This window comes from Triturus cristatus, chromosome 5_1 (assembly GCF_964204655.1).
Source record: "Triturus cristatus chromosome 5_1, aTriCri1.1, whole genome shotgun sequence".
NCBI lineage: Eukaryota > Metazoa > Chordata > Amphibia > Caudata > Salamandridae > Triturus > Triturus cristatus.
This window is the reverse complement of record NC_140587.1, coordinates 45,402,642-45,423,946: the sequence shown is the minus strand read 5'-3', so window position 1 is coordinate 45,423,946 and position 21,305 is coordinate 45,402,642. Positions and strand designations below refer to the sequence as shown.

Genomic DNA, 21,305 nt, shown 5'->3' with positions numbered 1-21,305 from the left:
ACGCGGGTGAAGGAAGACCCACACACGCTCCACACGGAGCCCAACTTTGGCGCCCAGCACCATAGAGGTCACGGGGGGAGGGCCACCACACTGCCCATATACCTTCAGGAGATGCAGCAAACAGGCCGAGAAGAGCCAGAACAATGTGAAGAAAAACAGGAGCAGAAGACTCACCACGGACTCCAGGAGACCAGTGCAGCCCAGCAGCACGGGAAACGGAGAACCGAATGGAATCCAGGAAGCCAGCCGTCCTGACTCCAGCAGCTCCCACAAAAGTCCAGAGCCCCCCCAGAGCCCAGCAAAGGAGGAAACAACAGGAGAAGTAAGTAGCAGCTATGTGCCCAGCACCTACCCCAGCGTTCCCCGTCATGTCCACCAACAGGAAACAAAACAGCCCCTGGCAAGAAGTTGGGTGGAGCCTAAAAGCATTTCTTGTTTAGTTTCCTGGCAGTGGAATATACATCATTAGTGATGACTGGGTCGGGGACGAGGGAAGTAGAGGTAATGCATCCACTATATCTCCTACCATCAGATTGCAAAGGTATGTTTATATTTACTGTTCTTAACTTACCTTGACAATATAGTGGTAGTCGCTGTAGTAGATGTGTTTTTTTAGGTCGACAATCGAAGCACGATATAGTGATAGAACAACATCTTTCAAGGTTTAAGAGTCTCAGCAGCAAAAATGGAAAGGTAAACATGAGCCTAGGATCTCACCAAGCCATAGAGGCCCCTCTGGTCTACAGCCAGGGGTGTCCGTGATCCTCAGTCCAGTCCACCCTGCCCTCTACAGCATGGAGGTCATGGTCCTCTTACCACTAGGAGTCTCCTCGTTCAGTGGCAGAAGGTCAGCGTTGGTTGGGTCCACGTTGAAGGAGTCACTGTTTTGGGCTTCACTGTTGGATGAGTCACTGTTGGACGAGTCGCTATTGGACGAGTCACCATGGGAGCTGCCTCCTGGACTCATCTTCTCTGTGAGGGACCGATCAGCCCCTGCAAAGCTGATGGGCAACATCTCTGGGAGGAGAAAGGGCCAGATGAGCACATCAACAGTGACCTACCCATGAACTGTACACAGCAAGACACAATGATGAAACCGGCTGTACACAATGGAAGATATGTCAGCACTTTAGGACTCGAAGGAAGGAGGAAAACTGGTATGAAAAGAGTAGGTAAGAGAGAAGGTTACAGATATGAGAAGAGTAGGTATGAGAGAAGTTTACAGGTATGAAAAGAGTAGGTATGAGAGAAGGTTACAGGTATGAAAAGAGTAGGTATGAGAGAAGGTTACAGGTATGAGAAGATGGCATGGGTAAGAGATGTGACAATTTATAAGTAAAGGTATAGGGAAAGGAGTAGAGACTTCAGGGGAAAAGGGATGAGAGAAGGTTACAGGTATGAGAAGAGTAGGTATGAGAGAAGGTTACAGGTATGAGAAGAGTAGGTATGAGAGAAGGTCACAGATTGGGCAGATATACAACAGCTTCGACACCCAAGACCCTCCCACCATGCCTGCCACCACTGCATGCAGCCATTCTGCACCCCAACAGATCAGGTTCAACTGGACTCCGCTCACCACAGACAACACACTCAAAACTATAAAGAGCATCCACTCCAGAGCCCCCTCGGACCATTGCCCATAACACATCATCCATAGAGCAGCCACCTCCATTGCCCTGAGCTTCATTGTACCAACAACTGCTCCATCGACACCGCCACCTTCCCCGACAACTGTGGAAATATGCCGAGATAAACCCCCAGCTAAAGAAGCCATAGGCTGACACGACAAATCTCAAGAACTTCAGACCCATCTCCCTGCTCTCGTTCCCAGCAAAGGTCATCAAGAAGGCCATCAACACCAAACTCTCCGAGTTCATCGAAGTGAACCACGTCCTGGACATCTCCCAGGCCGGCTTCCAAAGCCACCACAGAACCAAGACCACACTCCTCGCCGCCACCTATGACATCCGCTCCCGCCGCGACCAAGGCAAAACAGCAGCCCTCATCCTGCTGGACCTCTTGGCCGCCTTTCGATACCGTCTCCCACCGCACCCTAATCATGAGACTCCACGAAGCCGGCATCCGTAACAAGACCCTGGACTGGATCCACTCCTTCCTTACCGGCCGAACACAGCAAGTTAGACTACCTCTGTTCCTCTCAGAACCTACAGAGATCAGCTGCTGAGTGCCCCAGGGCTCCTCTCTGAGCCCCACCCTCTTCAATGTCTACATGGCCCCCCTCGCTACCATCGTCAGGAACTATGAACTTGATATTGTCTCCTACGCTGGCGACACCCAGCTGATTCTCTCCCTCACCAATGAACCCACAGCCGCCAGAATCAACATCCACAGTGGGATGAAGGCTGTTGCCACCTGGATGAAAGATAGTTGCCTCAAACTCAACTCGGACAAGACCAAAGTACTCATCCAGGGACCCACCTCCTCAGTTGGGATGACTCCTGGTGGGCTGATGCATTGGGAACCCCCTCACCTCCACGGATCACAAATATAACGTCAGCATCATACTGGACTCCTCGCTCACAATGAACTGCCAAATCAATGCCGTATCCTCATCAAGCTTCCATGTGCTCTGCCTGCTTCGAAAGACATTCAGATGGATCCCCATAGAATCCAGAAAGACGGTCACCCATGCACTCATCACCAGCAGACTCTACTATGGCAATGCACTCTACACCAGCGTCACCCAGAAACCCGTCAGGAAACTACAGAACATTCAACGCCACAGCCAGACAGGTCCTCAACATCGCCCACCTCAGCCACATCACCGAACACCTTTGAGAACTCCACTGGCTCCCAGTAAACAAAAGAATCACCTTCACACATGCCTACAAAGCTCTCCAGGACACAGGACCAGTAAATTGAAACCACCGCCTCTCATCCCACGTACCCGCCAGACACCCCCGCTCTGCCCAACTGGCCCTGGCCACTGTTCCACAGATCCACAAGACCAGAGGAACATTCTTCTCCCACCTCACCACCAAGACCTGGAACACCCTGCCTTTCCACCTCAGACAATCCCCGTCGGTGACACAATTCAGGAAGGATCTCAAGAACTGACTCTTCGACTGAACCCCTGCACCCAGAAGGATCAGCAGCCCCCCTTCCACCCTCAGCGCCTTGAGTGGCTCCCGTGGATAGACACTAGTACTGTGGGTTCCAGCGGAAAGACTGCAGGGCTGACGGGTTCCTGCATGAGCAGGTCATTGGTAGTTTCTGAATCTAGGGCTAAGACACACCTGCAGTCCAGGGAGTTGAGGTCTGCTCTGAGCCTTGGCCCTTAGTTGGAGCTCCCTTAGATGGCTTCCTGTGTGCGCCATATTGGAGCTCTACCACTCTGGGTGACGGGAAGGAGTGGGGCCAACACTCATCAGCAACCTCATGGCGTTCCTGGAGGAAGAAGGCTACCGCTTGTCTAAAGCCCAGTCAAAGCTATTTCAAATATTAAATCCAGACTAGTTTTCTATGTTGCGCCAGGTAGTTCCAAGATGGAGGTTTGTTCTTAATTGTGTTTTCTTTTTCCCAATCATCATTGTTGTCATCAGGTGATTGCTTTGCCATTTCCCTCTCCTGTCTGTATATGACTGTGTACTGCCATTCTGTCCTTTGACTGCATCACAGTGCAGCTGTAGTATTTTTCGGAAGGTTCTAGGCCTCCTAGTCTATATTTTTGTCCCCATTTTTCTCCGTGGTTTTTATTTTGGATTTCTCCAGACTAAGCCTGTAGCCAGACCTTCTCGCTCTTTTCAAGATTCCTCTTCGCTGTCTTCTAAGGCGCTGTCTTCCAGTATTCTGAACCCTTCCTGCGGACAATTGTCTTTCACCCATATATCTAGCAGTGGGAAGGCACAGTGGCTTCAAGAAGGAATTGTCCTTACCTTGGACAGACAAGATTCTGGACTAGGAACCTTCGACTGCGTCCAGCGCTTCACGAGGGATGAGAGAAGGTCTACATAAGGGATGTGACAGTGCATAAGAGGAGGTATGAGGAAGGGAATGGACACTTCAAGGGCCTAGGGATGAGAGCAGGCATTAAAGATGGCATGCATCAGAGAAGGAATTAGGAAGGGAATAGACACATCAGGGGCACAGGGATGTGAGCAGGCATGAGAGAAGGTCTAGAGAAGAGATATGACAGTGCAATAGAGAAGGTATGAAGAAGTGAATAGACACTTCAGGGGCTAAGAGATGAGAGAAGGTATGAGTAAGACATGTGACAGAGCATAAAATACCTTATGGGAAACCAAGGGGAGAATGCATGGGAAAGGGATGGGAAAAGGTATGAGGGAATGTGTGGGGAAGGGAAGGATGCCTGGGAGAAGGCATGACAAGGTGTGTCGATTGAAGAAAGAATACAGTGAATAGAAGAAGGTATGGGGAAGGGAATAGAGATTGCAGGGGAGCCAGGATAAGAAAAGCTATGGGGAAGGGTAGGAAGAATGCATGGGAGAAGGTACAGAGAAGGGATATAAGAGAGAATGAAATATGGTATAAGAGAAGGTATGGCAGTGCAAGGGTCCAGGGCTCTTGTTTTACTCACTCGCCACTTACCTTCAGTGGTTGCTTCATACATGGCATTGTCCGCAATGGTTGTTCCATCCGCTGCCGAGAGAGTCACAAATAAAAGTACATGGTTGCTACATGTGCGCATCGACACATACTAACATAGACATGCAGAGTGAGATGACAGATCCCACACCCACCCACTCTCCCTTCTACTGTTTGCTCATTCCTGAGGTTAACTGTTTAATGTAAACCCACCTGTGAAATCAGCCAGGACACAGAGAAAAAAACGAAAATTATCCATTAGGAGGAACTGGTGCTCAGAGAAAATAAACTTAGGAATGACTTTCTTGAGGTCTCGGACTTCTTTTAGGGGTCCCAGAGTTTGAATACAGCCGCTATCCATGGCTTCCCTGTGGACTCCTCTGCCCCACTCTCCACATTGGTTCCACGGACAGCGCCAGGAACAGGAGGAAAAGAGAGCTCCCCTAAAGCTCCATTACAGCTCTCTTAGTTGCCCCCTTGTCCTTGTGAGAAGTTGGCCTGATATATGCTGTCCACTAGTTCTAGTGGGCACCTTGTATCAGTCCAAACAACCCCTTATTGGTTATAGGTTAAAGACAACCTTTATTGAAAGCTATCCTAGTGGTAGCTATGGAGAGCAGCCTTCAGGCTAAGTCTTGAAGGAATGTAAAGCAGCTTGTTTTACCAGTCTATAATCTCTTGAGTCACTAAATGAAAGATATCCACACCAGGTATATACATAAAATATATGTATTTATTACTAAGCACACCCTCCTAGTCTCTTTATGAGACTAGAGGTCAAAACACATAAGTTACACTTCAATAATCACAATAAAATAGCACAAATACAAGTCAGGCCCTAGGGGCGAGCCAAACCATATACTAAAATAGTGGTATAAGAACCACGACTTAACTAGACACAAGGCCTAGAGCCTGTAGAATCGCTGGGACCACAAGGTAGTGACACAGGGGACCCACGGGGGCCGTGTGCAGTGTGTGAACACAGCCGCGAGCTCCTGTTCGCTTCTATGGGGAAAGTCGCGGTTAGATTTTTAAAGATTAGGGACACTTAGAAATGAGTCAGGACCAAACCCTTTTGGACTTAGGAAGTTCTAGGGCTAGCACCAACGGGAGCACCGGAGTACTCGTGTTACCTCACCCAGGGAAGCCAGGTGCATAGGTGTCTTTTGGTGTCGGGTCGCGTTGTCGATTTCAATGGGACCTGGCGAAGAAGTGCTGCTGCCATGAGGATGCGAAGTGACCGAAGAGATCCAAGCCTGGATCGAAGATGAGAAAAACCTGAAAGCAGAGGGGACAGAGTCTGGGTCACTAGCCAGTGACCAGGAAGGCGATGAGCAGATGCCCACCGATGTCGGGTGATTTCAGGTGAAAGAGGTGAAGCTTGACTCTTCAGTCACGAGGACCAGGAGGCGTCGAGGACAACCAGGAGCTGGATTCGAGCTGTCCCATAAAGGATGTCGAATGCTGCAGCATCGGTGCCCGGATTGGACACAACAAGCCTAAGCAACAGCAACACAAGCAGAAAGAGAAGAAATGCTTTGGTGCAGACCAGCAAGGTCTGAGGGACTCACCTCTTGGATGGGAGTCAGGGCACACATGGAGCAACCAGGAAAGCCCAAGGAAATGCAAAGTTACCCCCTCAGGGAACCACCAGTAAACGAACCAGGGATCGCAAAGGGACCTCAAGATGAAACACAAAATGGCGCCCCACGGGTAACTTGGAATGACCAGGCTGACAATCTTCAGTGGATTCAGTGCTTGAGGTGGTGGCTACAAGTCAGCCCAAGCACGACTTCAAGAGACGTTGAGAAGTCAATGCACTTGCAAAAGTGCACAGTGACCAGGAGTTCCGGTTCCACGCTACTCACGAGGGCTGCGGGTCTCAGCTTTGCTGGGGACTCGGGGCGACCTCTGAGATGTCTGGAAATCTTCTTCCTGGGCTGCAAATACTTTGGAGTCCGGCGGGAGCTTCGATGATGCAGACCGGCAAATTGCTTTGTTGGTGCCTGCCAAGCAGGGGAGTTACTCCTTGACACCAAGTGAGATTTCTTCAGTCCTCCAGTCTTGAGCAGAGCGTCGAAGGTCCAGGATTCAGCTTCAGAGTTTCGTCCAGGGTAATCTAAAGTCCTAAGAACTGGGGTCCCATACTTATACTAAGGTAGGGGGTTGGACATACTCTAGGGACCCACCTATGGGAGGGTTTGGAAAGAGGGGTGGCTACACCCATTTCCTTTGTCCAGTTTCACGCCAGAGCAGGGGCTGGAAGCCCCTGAACCGGTTTGATCTGGACTATGCACAGGGACACCAAATGTGCCCCCAGTGCAGGACTTCAAAGCACTCAGAGAGAGCTCCCACCCAGCCCCAATACACATCAGCCTGTCTGGGGGGTGGTTACACCTCCCTGTGACAGGAACTCTATTGTCCAGGCCTCCCCTGCCGAAGTTTCTGTCAGCAGCAGGAGGCCAGACCCGTGTCTGTGGCTACAGCATCCATTTTGTGATGCCAGGGCTCTATTAGGTTTCTACCGGGTAGACCAGTGCTGTCATGTCTCTCCCTCTAGAAGGGTGGGATCATATTCCCACACCAGTTACTGGTGTGGGGGTATGATTCCAAGGTGTTTGACACCAAACACAACATGTTTCCGTGCAGCCAGTCCAAAGTTAGCATTTACCGTTTGGTTATAATGCACTTAAGAGTATATGGTCAGGCTGCACTACCAACAGTCACAGAGAAGGGTGTCCGAATGCTGCAGAGGGGCTCTGCTCATGCAGGGGCACCCTCTCACATAGAAACCAAGCACTCTGCCTTCAGGATTGATAAGGCCTGCCATAGGAGAGACTTATAGGTTTATATGTGGGTATATGGTGAGATATAGTGAACCTATATCTCAGTAAGGGGTGCGTGCACCACCTTACCCAGGCTGAAGTAGCAGACCTGTGGTGTCATTTTGGGTGGCTTTCCAGGGGTGGCATAATACATGCTTCAGCCCTGGTAGGCCTCTGGGGTAGCTATGCCCTGGGTACATAGTATACCATATACTAGGGGCTTACAAGGGCACGTCAGTTCCAATCTGAACTGTACCTAAAGTACATAGAATCATTTTAGAAAGGAAGCAGCTAGGCTGGGGCCCTGAATAGCAGGGTCCCAGCCAGACTAAAGTCGAAAAACAGTGAAACACCAGCAAAAAGTGGGGGTAAACATGTGAAGCAGATCCTACTCTCGTACAGTCCTTCCACTAGCCCTCACAACTAGACAGGAGGCTGTTGATAGGCTGAGGGCGAGTCAAGGGGTGATGGCTACCAGCCTTGGTGGTCTTCACTGGTGGGAACCCTCATCCTGAATACATCAGGCTCAAAAACTTGAATTAAACTTGATCGAGATCTCTCCTCTATCCACAGATACCCAAGCTTGGGGCCTCATGGCCCCTGTGCCCTTGCAGGAAAGATCATTCCATGTGAACATCATCAAAGCGGTGACCTCCTCCTGGTAACTTTGCAGGAATGCTGTCTACTAGGGGCTCCCAAAATAAGGTTTGTAAAAGCTGCAACTTATTTAAAACTCGAGCACCAGCCTACCCCTTCCCATGAGGGAACACCCATTGAAGGCAATGGTGCTAATTTGTGATTGTAAGTTGAGTTGCCTATCTAGGATGACTCCTATTGATTTGGCACTGTCCATGACAGTGGGTTTGCTATTAAGGATGTTGAGTTTGTCCATCCATGATTGTACCGTGATTAGTGATTTCGATGAGGAAATGCAGAGGAGTTCAGTTTAGAATGGGTTCGGCTTTAAATGATGGCAACTCGTCCAGGCTTGAACTGTGTTAAGCGTGTTGGCAGGAAGTGAGATGTCAGAGGAGACTTGTAGGTACAGTTGGGTGTCATCAACATACTGATAATAAAAGATCCCTGATTTTCTTAGTAAGACTTCAGTGGGTTCAATATTAAGGCTGAATACGGTCGGGGCTAGGATAGATCCTTGAGGGACCCCTGGAGCTATGGCCATCGGAGTTGAGAAACAATCATTCCATTTTTATCCTCCGCAACCTGCTCATGAGGAATGATTCAACCCCTGTGGAACACACCATCAATGCCCATTCCCCTTTTGAGCATTTCAAGAAGCACGCAGTGGTTTACTGCCTCATAGACCGCTGATAGGTCGAGAAGCATCAGGAGGAAGGAGTTGCCTGAATCTTGGTTGCAAAGTGCATCGCTAAGCACCTGGGGCAGTTCTGTTTCAGTGCTGCAGCCATGATTCAAACTCGATTGCTTTTCGTCTGGGAGGTTGCTATCTTGAATGTGATAGGTAAGTGAATCTGCTACAGATCTTTTGATGATTTTTGCACAAAAAAGAGGTTGGAGACTGGACTAAAATTGTTGAAGTTGTTTGCCTATGCGAAGGCACTTTTTGAGCGGAGGAGTAACTTCTTCAATCTTGAGGCAGTCAGGAAGCATTCCTTCGTTGAGTGAGAGATTCACAAACGTAGTCCATTAGGGGAGCAGGGGTGAGCAAGGGTCTTGGACAATCTTACCCAGAATAGGGTCCAGAAAGTAGCTTGGTCTTCATAATGGTTTTCAGTAGTTCTTCCTCCCCAATTATGTCAAAGAGTTACCAAATGTTCTTGGATTCCCACATAGTGATCGGGTTGCGATGACCATTGCGACACAAAAATGATTTTACTTTTAAGTCAAAGAATGGTGCAAATTCTTTTGCTTTTACAGCTCGGTCGTCAATTTTAATGGACGTGCACATGGAGGAGCTTTTAGCAGCTTTGACTGGTTCCAAAGGTTGTTCAGGTCGGTTCTTGAGTGAGCTGATGAGCGATCTGAAGTGATTCTGTGGAATCCATCTTGTTTCAGGTTCCATTTTATGAGACTCAATAAGAAGTCTGCAGAACATAGAAAGACCTGCTGGCTTTAGATGATCTTGCTTTGCTCTCACTGTAACCGCAAGGCTTTGCGCAATGAGGGTCGCAATGTTGTTGACAAAGTGTTGCTATGCTTCGTCTACCGATTGCATAAGTCAATGCCCGCGTACAGCCAAATGTTTGATTCCTATTGCTTGGATAAGTGCATGGAAGCCTCCATCCTTTCACTGAGCAGATGGCTCTCATTGGCTGTGCATCTTTGTGCAGCATGCATTGCAACTTATTAAAACTTCTTGCAAGCTTCTGCATTTCAAGCAGGTCCGGGATAGCCCTTCGCTGCTCGCACTTGCGATTATAGAGTTACTCTTTGAATCTTACTGCCTGTGTGTTTACTCATTTTTGGGCTTCCACAGATGTGGAGGAGAATGGTGGCTTGGTTTGTGGTGTGCTAGCAGCTGAAGTTGATTTCAAGTTCAAGTTGACTTTAAGACCTGGCTCTTCGACTGAACCACAGACCCCCCCTTCTCCCAACTGAGCGCCTTGAGACCCTCACAGGCAGTGCTTTAAATGGGCCGGTACTCACCGCTACTGAGTACCGGCACTTCTTAAATTTATCGCTCAGAGTACCGGCATTTTTCTACTGCCCTAGAGAGTACCGGTACTCATGAAAAGGTAGGCTCATTAGCTGTGCTGGTGAGCAGGACTGGGACGTGTCTCCGGCAGGCAAGGCGCCGCTTCTGTAGCCCCGATCTGAGCCCCAGCCGAGCTATTCAGCAGGGCTCGTTTGAATAATCTCCGGTGCTCACTATCACCCTGCGCTTGACAGAGCAGGGTCGAGATTCATTTTACCTGCTAGTGTGCGCGTGTGATTTTCAAAGCGCAGCACTTCAGGTAGTGAAAAGTCAGTGCAGGGTAATATTTTAAACAGAGAAATGTTATCAGGGGCCAGGGCGGCGGATTCTCACACTTCCCATACTTTCTCTCGATCGGAGGGTTAATGGCCAGACAATGCGATCGAAGAGGCCCCTGCAGCGCTTATCTAACTTCTTTTTGCTCTGAGGCACCGCCCTTCCTGACTCTCTGAAGAAGGAGAGACAGGCTAGCGATCCCGGCGGTGCCGCGCCAGCAGCTCTTCTCGGTGGACCGTTCTGACAGCTATAAAGAGATTCAGGTCAATCAGATATTAATTTAATAATCTCCTGCTGCTGACATTTAAAAAGTTTGTTACGAAAATGATTAGGGGTCTCCAGCACGGTATATGGCCTTGCAAATGGGCACACTAGAGTTGTCTGTCTGAGCTGAAAATGCGCTACGTTTTGTCTAAACTAGCAGTTTAGATGATTTATTAGTAGTTCAAAGTGTTTAACATCCCTGCTCGACAGTGCACTACGAAGGAGCACCCTTTATTTTCGCAGCACAGTTAGACTTGCTAAGTCAGAGATAAGTCATGTGATTATTGTTCCCGCTGGAGAGGGGTCAGAATTTTCTCTACTGGCAGTTTTCACTCTCATCATTAAGTAGGGTAGAGGGTTAATATGCCTCCTTCAAAAAAGCATATTGTGTTGCACTGTATTGTATGTGGATAGCTCAGTGAGTTGCTATTCTTGCCACAGAGATCTCTTTGTTACGTGTGGTTTGGTCGCACCTGAAGCTGAGGTTGGGTTGGAGGGGGCTGATTTTTTTTAGAAATTAAATAATAGCTTCAAAAGCACCTGCTGCAGAGTTTGACCTCCTTGTTGCTCAAATGAGTGTGATTTCTGATATTTGTCTATTTCCATTGACTTCATTCTATGATTTTGGTCGCAAGAAAGTGCCACTCTAAGTGTTACACACGTAGTTGTTGCCTGACTCTGGTAAATCCACTGAATCTATGAAAATGTCGCACATTAGCAATCTGAAACATTAGCAGCTATACTCAAATGGGTGCCATTTCTGATATTTATATGATTCCCTCGTCTTCATTGCTTAATTTTGCTCGTAGGAAAGTGTCACTCGTAGTCGTTGAAATGTCACTCATAATTGCAATGAAAATATGAAAATGTCACACATAGCAATCTGAAATCTGGGCAGCTCTGGGGTCCATTCAGGCCCTCTGCTGCCAACCACATTCACAATATCTTCTGCATTTGCGCAAGCACAGGAATCATGGCAGTCCCCTGGCAGTGGCAATTAAAAAAGCCATGGTGAAGAGTCTAACATGGCTTTTATCATACCGGAGTCTTTTGTGTGTCTGCTTATGTTTGTGTGTTTGCCTGCATTTGTAGGCCTGTTTTTTGTATGAAAATAGCGAGAGAGAGAATCAAGACGCTCTCAGGAGGTATTTTGAAGAAAACGGGTGGCACTTTGTGTGTACATAACTGCTCGGCGACAAAGGTTCATAAATAATGTAGTAGGGAGGGTCGGTGGGTGAGTCAGTGAGTGGGTGGATGAGTGAGCAAGGGTGGATGTATAGATGGATGAATGGATGGATGAGCGAATGGATGAATGGATGGATGGATGGATGAGTGAATGAATGGATGGATGGGTGAAAGAGGGTGGATGATTGTATAAAAGGGCGGATGATGGGTGGATAAGTGAAAGATTGGATGGATGAATGAAAGGGAGGGAGGATGGATGAAAGGGTGGATGGTATAAAGGGGTGAAAGGGTAAAACTGAATGATGGGTGAAAGACTGAATAGACAATAGAATGTAAAGGTTACATGGGGGACATCAGCAGGTAAATGGTAGGATGAAAGAATGAATGGATAGATCGAAGGAAGAGACAAGAGATATCTTCTGGGGAGGGTCATGATGATTCGCTTCATTTGCTTGGTGCCATAAGAGCTTTGGTTTGAAGTGCGGGTATTTTCAGTTTCTCTCTACTCACGTGCTCAAAAATATAAAGTATTGTGCCAAACAACAGCAACTAACAGTATGGCATTAACAAGGTGCAACTATTGCAAACAAAGGAAATGTTAGCATATTATCGCATTTCTCTTTCATTTTGTGTAATGAGTTAACCTGCTTTGTTTATATAAACACATTTCTCGTGTGTTTTGGTGTGTGCTGCAACTATAATGGAAGTCGTTAAGTTTCATCATGTCTTGCCCTTAGCCCCGCCCCTAGCCCCACCCACTCACCACACCCCTAGCTCATTTTAATGAGTACCTGCACTTAGTTTTTCCCATTTAAAGCACTGCTCACAGGTGAGATCGCGGATGGATTGCACTGATGCGCGGCGATGGTCCCGCAGATTTCACAAGCGCCGAAGAGAAGGAACGCATTTTACCGCTTGCGCACAGGTCACTCTCCGTGTCCCTCCGCCTTATCACAGGCTGGTACTCACGGTTCCAGTGTTTCGCAGGGTTTTATCCTCAGTTTGATTACAACTGTACCTCATACATAAGGACGCTATTACTGTTTGCAGTGTGCGAATATTGAAGTCTCACGCTCATTAAAGTGTTAAGAGTGGTCAGATAAGGCCTTCCTTGCTGTTTACATGTTCCTGAATAGGGCACTCGGTGTACACAGGTGTTCTGACCACATACGACCTGCAGGGTGCGTTCCACTGAGTAGGGCACAACTTGTAAACAAGCAGTTACAATGCAATAGGTCTCGCAATGACATGGTTTTGAGCTATTGGCATTGAAAATTGTAATGTCTTTTACCCCCTGTTGACCCCCAGGTGCCCCGACAGGCACTGAAGCTGTCTCTTTCTCGTCACTCACTGCATTAATGCCCAGGTGCCCTGGCAGTCACTGAAGCTGTTTCTCTCTCGTCAGTCACTGCAATAACCCTCTAGTCCCAGGTTCCCTGGCAGTCACTGAAGCTGTCTCTTTCTCGTCACTCACTGCATTAATGCCCAGGTTCCCTGGCAGTCACTGAAGCTGTCTCTTTCTCGTCAGTCACTGCAATAACCCTCTAATCCCGGGTTCCCTGGCAGTCACTGAAGCTGTCTCTTTCACGTCACTCACTGCATTAATCCCTTAGTCCCATCCTGGCAGTAACTGAAGCTGTCTCTTTCTCGTCACTCACTGCATTAATCCTCAGTGTGACGAGTGTGAGAGGAGCCTGGCATTAGTCGCTTGTAAACACAGGGGCCGCGCACGCACGGCGTCACTCCAGTCCCGGCACACCCGCGGGTGAGCAGGAAGGAAGTGGGCAACCACGGATCCACCGGGCCTCCGGATTCTGCCCTGGCAGGAGGGGCTGTTTGCACTGGACTTCACCTGTGCAGGTGTGTAAAGAGGAGCCTGAGGTGGGAGGGTGAAGTGAGGGGGAGGGAAAGTACGAGGGTGCAGTGGGAGAGACGGAGCAGGAGAGACAGAGGCATCTAGGTGGAAAGAGAGAACCAGAGGCAGACTGCAAGAGAAGAATGAAACAGTGACAGAGAGTGACCGGGAAAGACAGCACGCACGAGAATTATCGAAGCAGGAGAGACAAACCTAACCTACAAATTAAAAAGTGAAACTACACCTGCGGGAATGCCGCTGGCCGCGTCCCACGCAGGGGGACATTAGCAGGTCAGCCTTCTAGTGGCCACCCGTCGGAGCCTCCCCCCCTGGTTCCACCTATCTCAGGATGCCGCGCCTTGGGAGGGGAGGCCCCCCTATCATTGGCCCTGCCGGGGGAGGCGGGCCACTGGGCGGGGCCAGGCCTACTTATGCCTCCCGCCCCTGCAGTTCGCCCTCTGCTTCCTGTTCGCTCCTTCCCGCGCGAGATCCCACCCTTTCCGCTTACCCTGCGCGGCGTAGGCAGCGCACTACTGGAATGTTATAATGTTTTTTTTCTTGCGTTGCAGGCGGAGTTACAGGGCGATCTGGAGGCAGAAGGGTACAGTAAGGGTACCTCTGCGACAGTCGGTACAGTAAGGGTACCCCTGTCCGGCACAGTAAGGGTGCCCGAGCCAAGGTCCGGGAGCCGAAGGAGGTTCTGGGAAGACTGCGACGGCGCCCTGTTAGTCCTTCGGGCGGTTGGGGGGCCTGACCAACCGGTGCCATAACACGCTCCGTCCCCCGTGAAAAGGGGGCGGGAGTATTAGATCACGTGATCCAAAGGAGGATCTGAAAAGTATGTGCCGCGCTGTCGGCCATCGACCCACCGTGCGTGCTGGCTCGTAAGGCGGGCGGAGCAGCGAGGGGCTGCTTGCCCTGGATCGCCCGTAAGATAGCCCACTCTATCGTCATACTTATGTTGTATGAAATAAACCTGCAGCAGTTCTTCACCCATAAAAAAGTTTAATCCTTGGGTGACGTCTGTGCATGCGTGTTGAGTGGAGCGGATGACGGTGCGGTCACTATGCATCTCGACAGCGGCTAAAAACCCGTGTGGGCTGAAGCCGGATGCCATGTGCCCCTATAGCTGTTTGTATCCCACCACTTCTTTCTTCACTTCTCTCCTCCTCCATTCTTCTTTCTCACTGCCCTGCCACCATACTTGTCTCTCTCTTCCTCCCTTCTCGTTCTCTTTCACTCACTTTCTCTCCGCGTCCCTTGTGCACCTATAATGGTTACTGTCTGGACACAAAATGCTATGTTTACTCCAGGCCGCACCCGGGGGAGGGTTCTGGTGCACACGAAGGCTGCCTGTGTAAGGGTTGCTTCACTGATGCTCCACGGGGGACCCATCTGAGCACACACACCCTGGGCACACACCCCGGGCACACCCGAGCACACACCGACTGGGTGTACAGTGACCTCAACTATGGGTGACGTCTCTGTCCATCACAGTGGACTCATCTGAGCACACACCCTAAGCACACACCCCGAGCGCACACCGTGAGCACACACCGTGAACACACACCCGAGCACACACCGTGAGCACACACCCCGAGCACACACCGTGAGCACACACCCCGAGCACACACCCCGAGCACACACCCCGAGCACACACCCTAAGCACAGTGACCTCTCTTATGGGTGGCTTATTTGTCCCTCACAGTGGACTCATCCGAGCACACACCGTGAGCACACACCCCGAGCACAAACTGTGAGCACACACCGTGAGCACACACCCGAGCACACTCCCGAGCACACACCGTGAGCACACACCCCGAGCACACACCCTGAGCACACACCCTGAGCACACACCCTAAGAACACACCGCATGGGTGTACAGTGACCTCTCTTATGGGTAGCTTATTTGTCCCTCACAGTGGACTCATCCGAGCACACACCGTGAGCACACACCGACTGGGTGTACAGTGACCTCAACTATGGGAGACGTCTCTGTCCATCACAGTGGACTCATCTGAGCACACACCCTAAGCACACACCCCGAGCGCACACCGTGAGCACACACCGTGAACACACACCCGAGCACACACCGTGAGCACACACCCCGAGCACACACCGTGAGCACACACCCCGAGCACACACCCCGAGCACACACCCTAAGCACACACCCTAAGCACACACCCTAAGCACAGTGACCTCTCTTATGGGTGGCTTATTTGTCCCTCACAGTGGACTCATCCGAGCACACACCGTGAGCACACACCCCGAGCACAAACTGTGAGCACACACCGTGAGCACACACCCGAGCACACTCCCGAGCACACACCGTGAGCACACACCCCGAGCACACACCGTGAGCACACACCCTGAGCACACACCCTAAGAACACACCGACTGGGTGTACAGTGACCTCTCTTATGGTTGGCTTATTTGTCCCTCACAGTGGACTCATCCGAGCACACACCGTGAGCACACACCGTGAGCACACACCCCAGCACACACCCTGAGCACACACCCTGAGCACACACCCTGAGCACACACCCTAAGAACACACCGACTGGGTGTACAGTGACCTCTCTTATGGGTGGCTTATTTGTCCCTCACAGTGGACTCATCCGAGCACACACCGTGAGCACGCACCGTGAGCACACATCCCGAGCACACACCAACTGGGTGTACAGTGACCTCTCCTATGGGTGACGTCGCTGTCCCTCACAGTGGACTCTTCTGAGCACACACCCGAGCACACACCAAGCACACCCGAGCACGCACCGACTGGGTGTACAGTGACCTCTCTTATGGGTGGCGTCTCTGTCGCTCCACATTGGCACCATCTGAGCACACACCCCGAGCACGCACCGACTGGGTGTACAGTGACCTCTCTTATGGGAGGCGTCTCTGTCGCTTCACATTGGCAACATCTGAGCACACACCCCGAGCACGCACCGACTGGGTGTACAAGGGCCTTTCAGAAAGGTTGCTTCTCTGCATCTCCTGGAGGAGCCACAGAGCACACACTGTAAGTGATGTATACGTCACATCCTATAGCTCCCGGGCCCTCCCTGTAACCACGCTCTGTGCAGACCTCTTTGGAGACAGTAGGTGCCCGCCTTCACCACACCTCTCTTTCACAACGGTCTCCTACACCCAGGAGTAGGGGCTGTTGCACTCATGGTGTCATGTGGCTTGAGCCGTCTCTGCCAAGAACACACACTCCAGCGTCCTTCCCACAAAGGCTACACTATAATCACACACTTCTCCATCTAGTGACTAGCATACTAATGCCTAAGTGTCCTGGCCTTCCCTCCTTCTCACCTCACTCACGAGAGTGCACAGTGAAAAGAGAGCAGCAAACGCTACCCACTTACGTCACCGGCCAGACGCGCACTATTCCATCCACAGCCCCACCCCCACGGAGGAGCGCGCAGTCAGGTCACCAGTGCACTCTAGCGCCTCGCCAGGGGTGTAAAGCACTACACAACTACAGTATGACGTGCCTCAATGCACTACGGTAACCTCACTGGCTCTCTTACAGAGTTTACATGCGTCAGTATCAAACTTACTTAATAAGCGATGCGTTGATTTTAGAACAGAAATGCCACCTCTTTTCAAGTTATCTGTTGTACAGAGCTATAATGCCCACATCAGGCAGATCTAATATTTATTACACAAATATGAATAAAAATACATTAAAATCAAAAATGTTCATGTTTTTTTTACTTGGGGAGGATGAAAGGTAGATTTAGCCCTGCCCGGACTCAACCAGCAAGAGGGGCACAATCTTTTCAGCAGGCGCGTTGACCTCTTGGAAGAGGTCTCGCGCTAGCAACAGCCACCAAACCCTCCCTTTGAACCCAGCTCTTGACTGGTTTCTTAAATCTTCCTGGCCTTCTCGGGATTGGCCCTCTGACATAGCACAACGCCGCCTGGTACTTTGAGACGCATCTGAAATGGCATAGCTCCACCTGGTATTCTAAAGCGCCTCGGAGGTGGCACAGCGCCGCCTGGTATTCTGAAGCGCCTTGGGCATTGTACAGGGCTGCCTGGTATTCTGAAGCACCTCGGAGATTGCACAGCGCCGCCTGGTATTCTGAAGTGCCTCGGAGACGGCAGCCTGGGATTCTGAGGCACTGTCTGGTATTCTAAAGCGCCTCGTAGGTGACACAGTGCCGCCTGGGATTCTGAGGCGCTGCCTGGTATTCTAAAGTGCCTCGGAGGTGACACAGCGCCGCCTGGGATTCTAAAGGCAAGTATTCTTCCAGTAAGCCTGGCGGGCCCCCTGTCTGATGGCCCCTGGGCGGGCGGCCGGGCGCGGCTGTGTTTAAGGCCCATTGCGTACTATCTAGTGCACCATCACCTTGCCTTTTTCTGGAGGGCTGCAACATGTCCGCTCTGCTACAACTTGGAGTAATGTTATTCTGGCGCTCAGAGAATCCTCCCAAAAGCGTTTTCAGAAGCATGTCATCCTCGGTAGTACACAGCAACACCAGGTCCGAAGCACGTATGAATGCGGAGTGTGTCCTACACGGGAGCAGCCCCTCAGCTCTGTGTATTGACGCGCTGGTTCCTTGTCAGTTCTGTTTTAACTCCATGTGAGACTTAATAATCCAGCCCCGAAAACCATGACACGAGAGGGAAGTAGAAGTAAAAAGAGAGAAGTGATAGGTGGATAGGGAGAAGGTGGTATAAGAGAAAACAGTGGTGGAGGGACAAAAGGAAGGAGGAGTAATGTGTGAAAGAGACATCGATAGAGAGAGAAAGTGACGTGAAGGGTGACAATCAGGCGCGCAACACCCATTGGACTCAAAGGGCTTCAGCCCCCCCCCCCCCCCCGTCGTGTGTGGCAGCCCGGGATGAGACACCTTCCCGGGCAAAAAAGCAGCCGCACCCGAGCACTTCACAGGTCTTTAAAAGACCATTTGCATGTTAATGAGGCCTCGCTGTTGTTTCACCCCTTCTAAGAGCCCCTGCAGCTCCACTCTGCCTATTGCTTAAAGATAAGATTCAGCCCCCGAAATCAGCTCCACTCTGCCTATTGCTTAAAGATTCACCCCCCCCCCCCCCCCGAAAAAATTTCTTAGCCCCCCCCGAAATTTGGCTCTATTTGCACCTCTGGTGACAATAATGTGAAGGTGTAAAAAGACAGCAGTGGAGAGACAAAAACAGAGAGAGCGCAACATAGATACATAGAGAGGGGTAAGAAGGAAGAGCTAGAGAGGAGAGAAAAAGAGAGGGACACAGAGAGGGAGGGAGACAGAAGAAACAAGTCTGTAAGCGCTCGCCAGGCAGCCGCGGTTGTGACGTGGACTTTTCTCTTTTTCTGCCATCCCACTTGGATGGCCTCGCCTGCTTTCCTTCTGAAGTAAAAGGTTTCTTATCTTTATGGGGCCAACATGGCCCCATAAAGATAAGAAACCTTTTACTTCAGAAGGAAAGCAGGCGAGCTGTCCAAGTGGGCCGGCCAAAAAATGGAAAAGTCTACATCACGCAGTGCTCTTTCCCAATGGCTGACCACCGTTTAGCATAAACGGTGACACTAGCCAATGGAAAAGAGGGGCGGGGCTTGAAGCCCTTTACAGAATTCCCTCTAAATCATTAAATCTCGCCAGCGAGCCTGCGCATGTGCGCAGCCCACGCAGGCGAGACCTAAAAAATTTTGTGGGAGTAGACATTATCATGCTTTCATAAGGTAGACACATTTCTGACTGAAGTGCACATGGTACTCAGGTGTAGATAGATTTATTTGCGAGCAGTGACCAGATGGTTTTGGGTAACGGGCACCGTGGAGTAAATATGATCTATTTTGACACATAGATGAGATTTTGGCATGCCAGGAGTTCAAAACATTAGTTGGTCAACAAGCCTTGCGGCAGAAAAGTTGAACAGTCCCATTTCAGTTTCCATATCAGGCCGACCAAGATGGCGTCCTCAACTGGAGCAGGACTGAAATGACTGGCACGCCAACCTCCACATGCACTGAAGTGGCGGGAAGAAGGCACTGCACATGCTGGGGCTGAACTGAGGCATTTCAGTGTCTTTCCATAGTTATGAGGCTCCACTGGGCATACATTGCTGAATCTAGTCGTTTGGAGTTGTCCCTGGGCATTTCCTGCTCAAAGTGGCTATGTGTGCCTGTGCCCTGGCATCTGGGAATGTAATCCGACATTCAAAGCGGGAACTGTGCATCTGGAAGTGTGCTTGCGAATTGGGGGCTCATGGAGATCAATTCACCAAAACGCCAGGGCTAGAAGAAGTGCCATCGCGCGACAGTGACCTTTACTTCCACTCACACACACAGATGCTTACACATGCACACAATCACACATACGCACACTTTCCCTCACATGAACACACTCATCTGCACCCATGCACACAACATGCATTTAAAAACATGTTTTACGTGCCTCTGCTGCCAGGGTGTGTCATATTTCAACTTTTTGTGTTCCATTTCTTTATAACACTTATAATGTATAATATATTGTTATTTACTATTAGGGTAATAAAACAATTGGCAAACAACATTATTAGAGCCCCAAACGATGCCCATAAGGAAACTGCCAGCGAGTTCCGGGCACTGATTTTGCCAGTTCTGAGGCCAAGGGTCACAAATGCAGTGCCAGGGGTCACAGGGTACAAGGCAGGGGTTGCAGTAGCATCTCCTGGCAAGCCCTAAATTATGTCCATGGGGGGCTATGACTGGTCTTAAGGTTGCGCTAGGGATATCTGTGCTGTCATGCTCAGCATTTGAGACGATAAATGAGAATATAGGGTTCTAGTTCTGTTAGAATCCGGGGTCTCCGGTTGGCCCAGGTATGCACTTGCGGCAAGCAGGGACCCTTTTCATCCAAGTCAGGGCATAGGATTACCTCTTTAAAAATAACCCCTGCTCACCCTCTAGGTAACGTGGCGCGAGCAGTCAGGCTAGATTACAGAGGGCATTAGGTTAAGCGTTCAAGATGTCCCACACAATAATCACCACCCCACCTCACAGAGATATAAAACTGTATTTATGCAAAAATAAAGTTCTTTATATAAAAGTTTTCTTCAAGCAGGCTGGTTAAAATACAGTTCTTCACTTAAATGAGGTTCCAGTTACTTTCAATGCTTTTAGGCAGAACACAGTTCTTAAGATGGCAATTCTCTACCTAAAATAGGCTTCTTTGGGGTGTTGTGCGCTTCGTAGCGCCTCCGGTACGCTTCGTACCGCTGTTTGGCCGCGTCGTGCCGTTCCTCGCGCTTCTCGCGTGAGCACGCGTCTGCTGGACGTGAGCCGTACGGACTGTACCCTCGTAGGTACGCGTCGTACACGTCCGGTACGCCTCTTGCTGAACCTCACGCTTCCCGCGTGAGCAACGGCCGATATATCCAATGGAGTACGGATCGTACCTTCATGGGTCGCCTCGCACAGCTGATACGAATGGTGCCAAAGCTCACGCTTCACGCGTGAACAGCGGAGCGCGAATACAGCGCCAGTACGGCCCGAACAAAGCAACGTACGGGTCATACCAAGGCGCGCGGCTCACAGTACCTTCGTTCTTTGGGGAAAATGGTCGTAGCAGCCTCAGGGGTCCCCAGAGGAGTGTCCCACATCGCGTTGTCGTCCCTCGTAGTCAGTGGGCGGCGATGCTTCGTGGGGTGCTTCAGGACAGTCCCAGGC

The 21,305-nt window shown here is 50.3% G+C and overlaps 1 protein-coding gene across 2 annotated transcripts in view; it reads right to left on the bottom strand.

The window, feature by feature from the left end:
* The window catches only part of LOC146830124 (uncharacterized), a 163,799-nt gene that overhangs the window by 63,888 nt on the left and 78,606 nt on the right, over positions 1–21,305 (bottom strand). For both annotated transcript variants that reach the window (XM_085604352.1, XM_085604354.1), the window contains exons 5-6: positions 4,570–4,620; positions 817–1,017 (exon numbers count right to left, since the gene is read on the bottom strand). In XM_085604352.1, the coding sequence (XP_085460478.1) occupies positions 817–1,017; positions 4,570–4,620 (252 nt within the window). The remainder of the gene's footprint in view (positions 1–816; positions 1,018–4,569; positions 4,621–21,305) is intronic.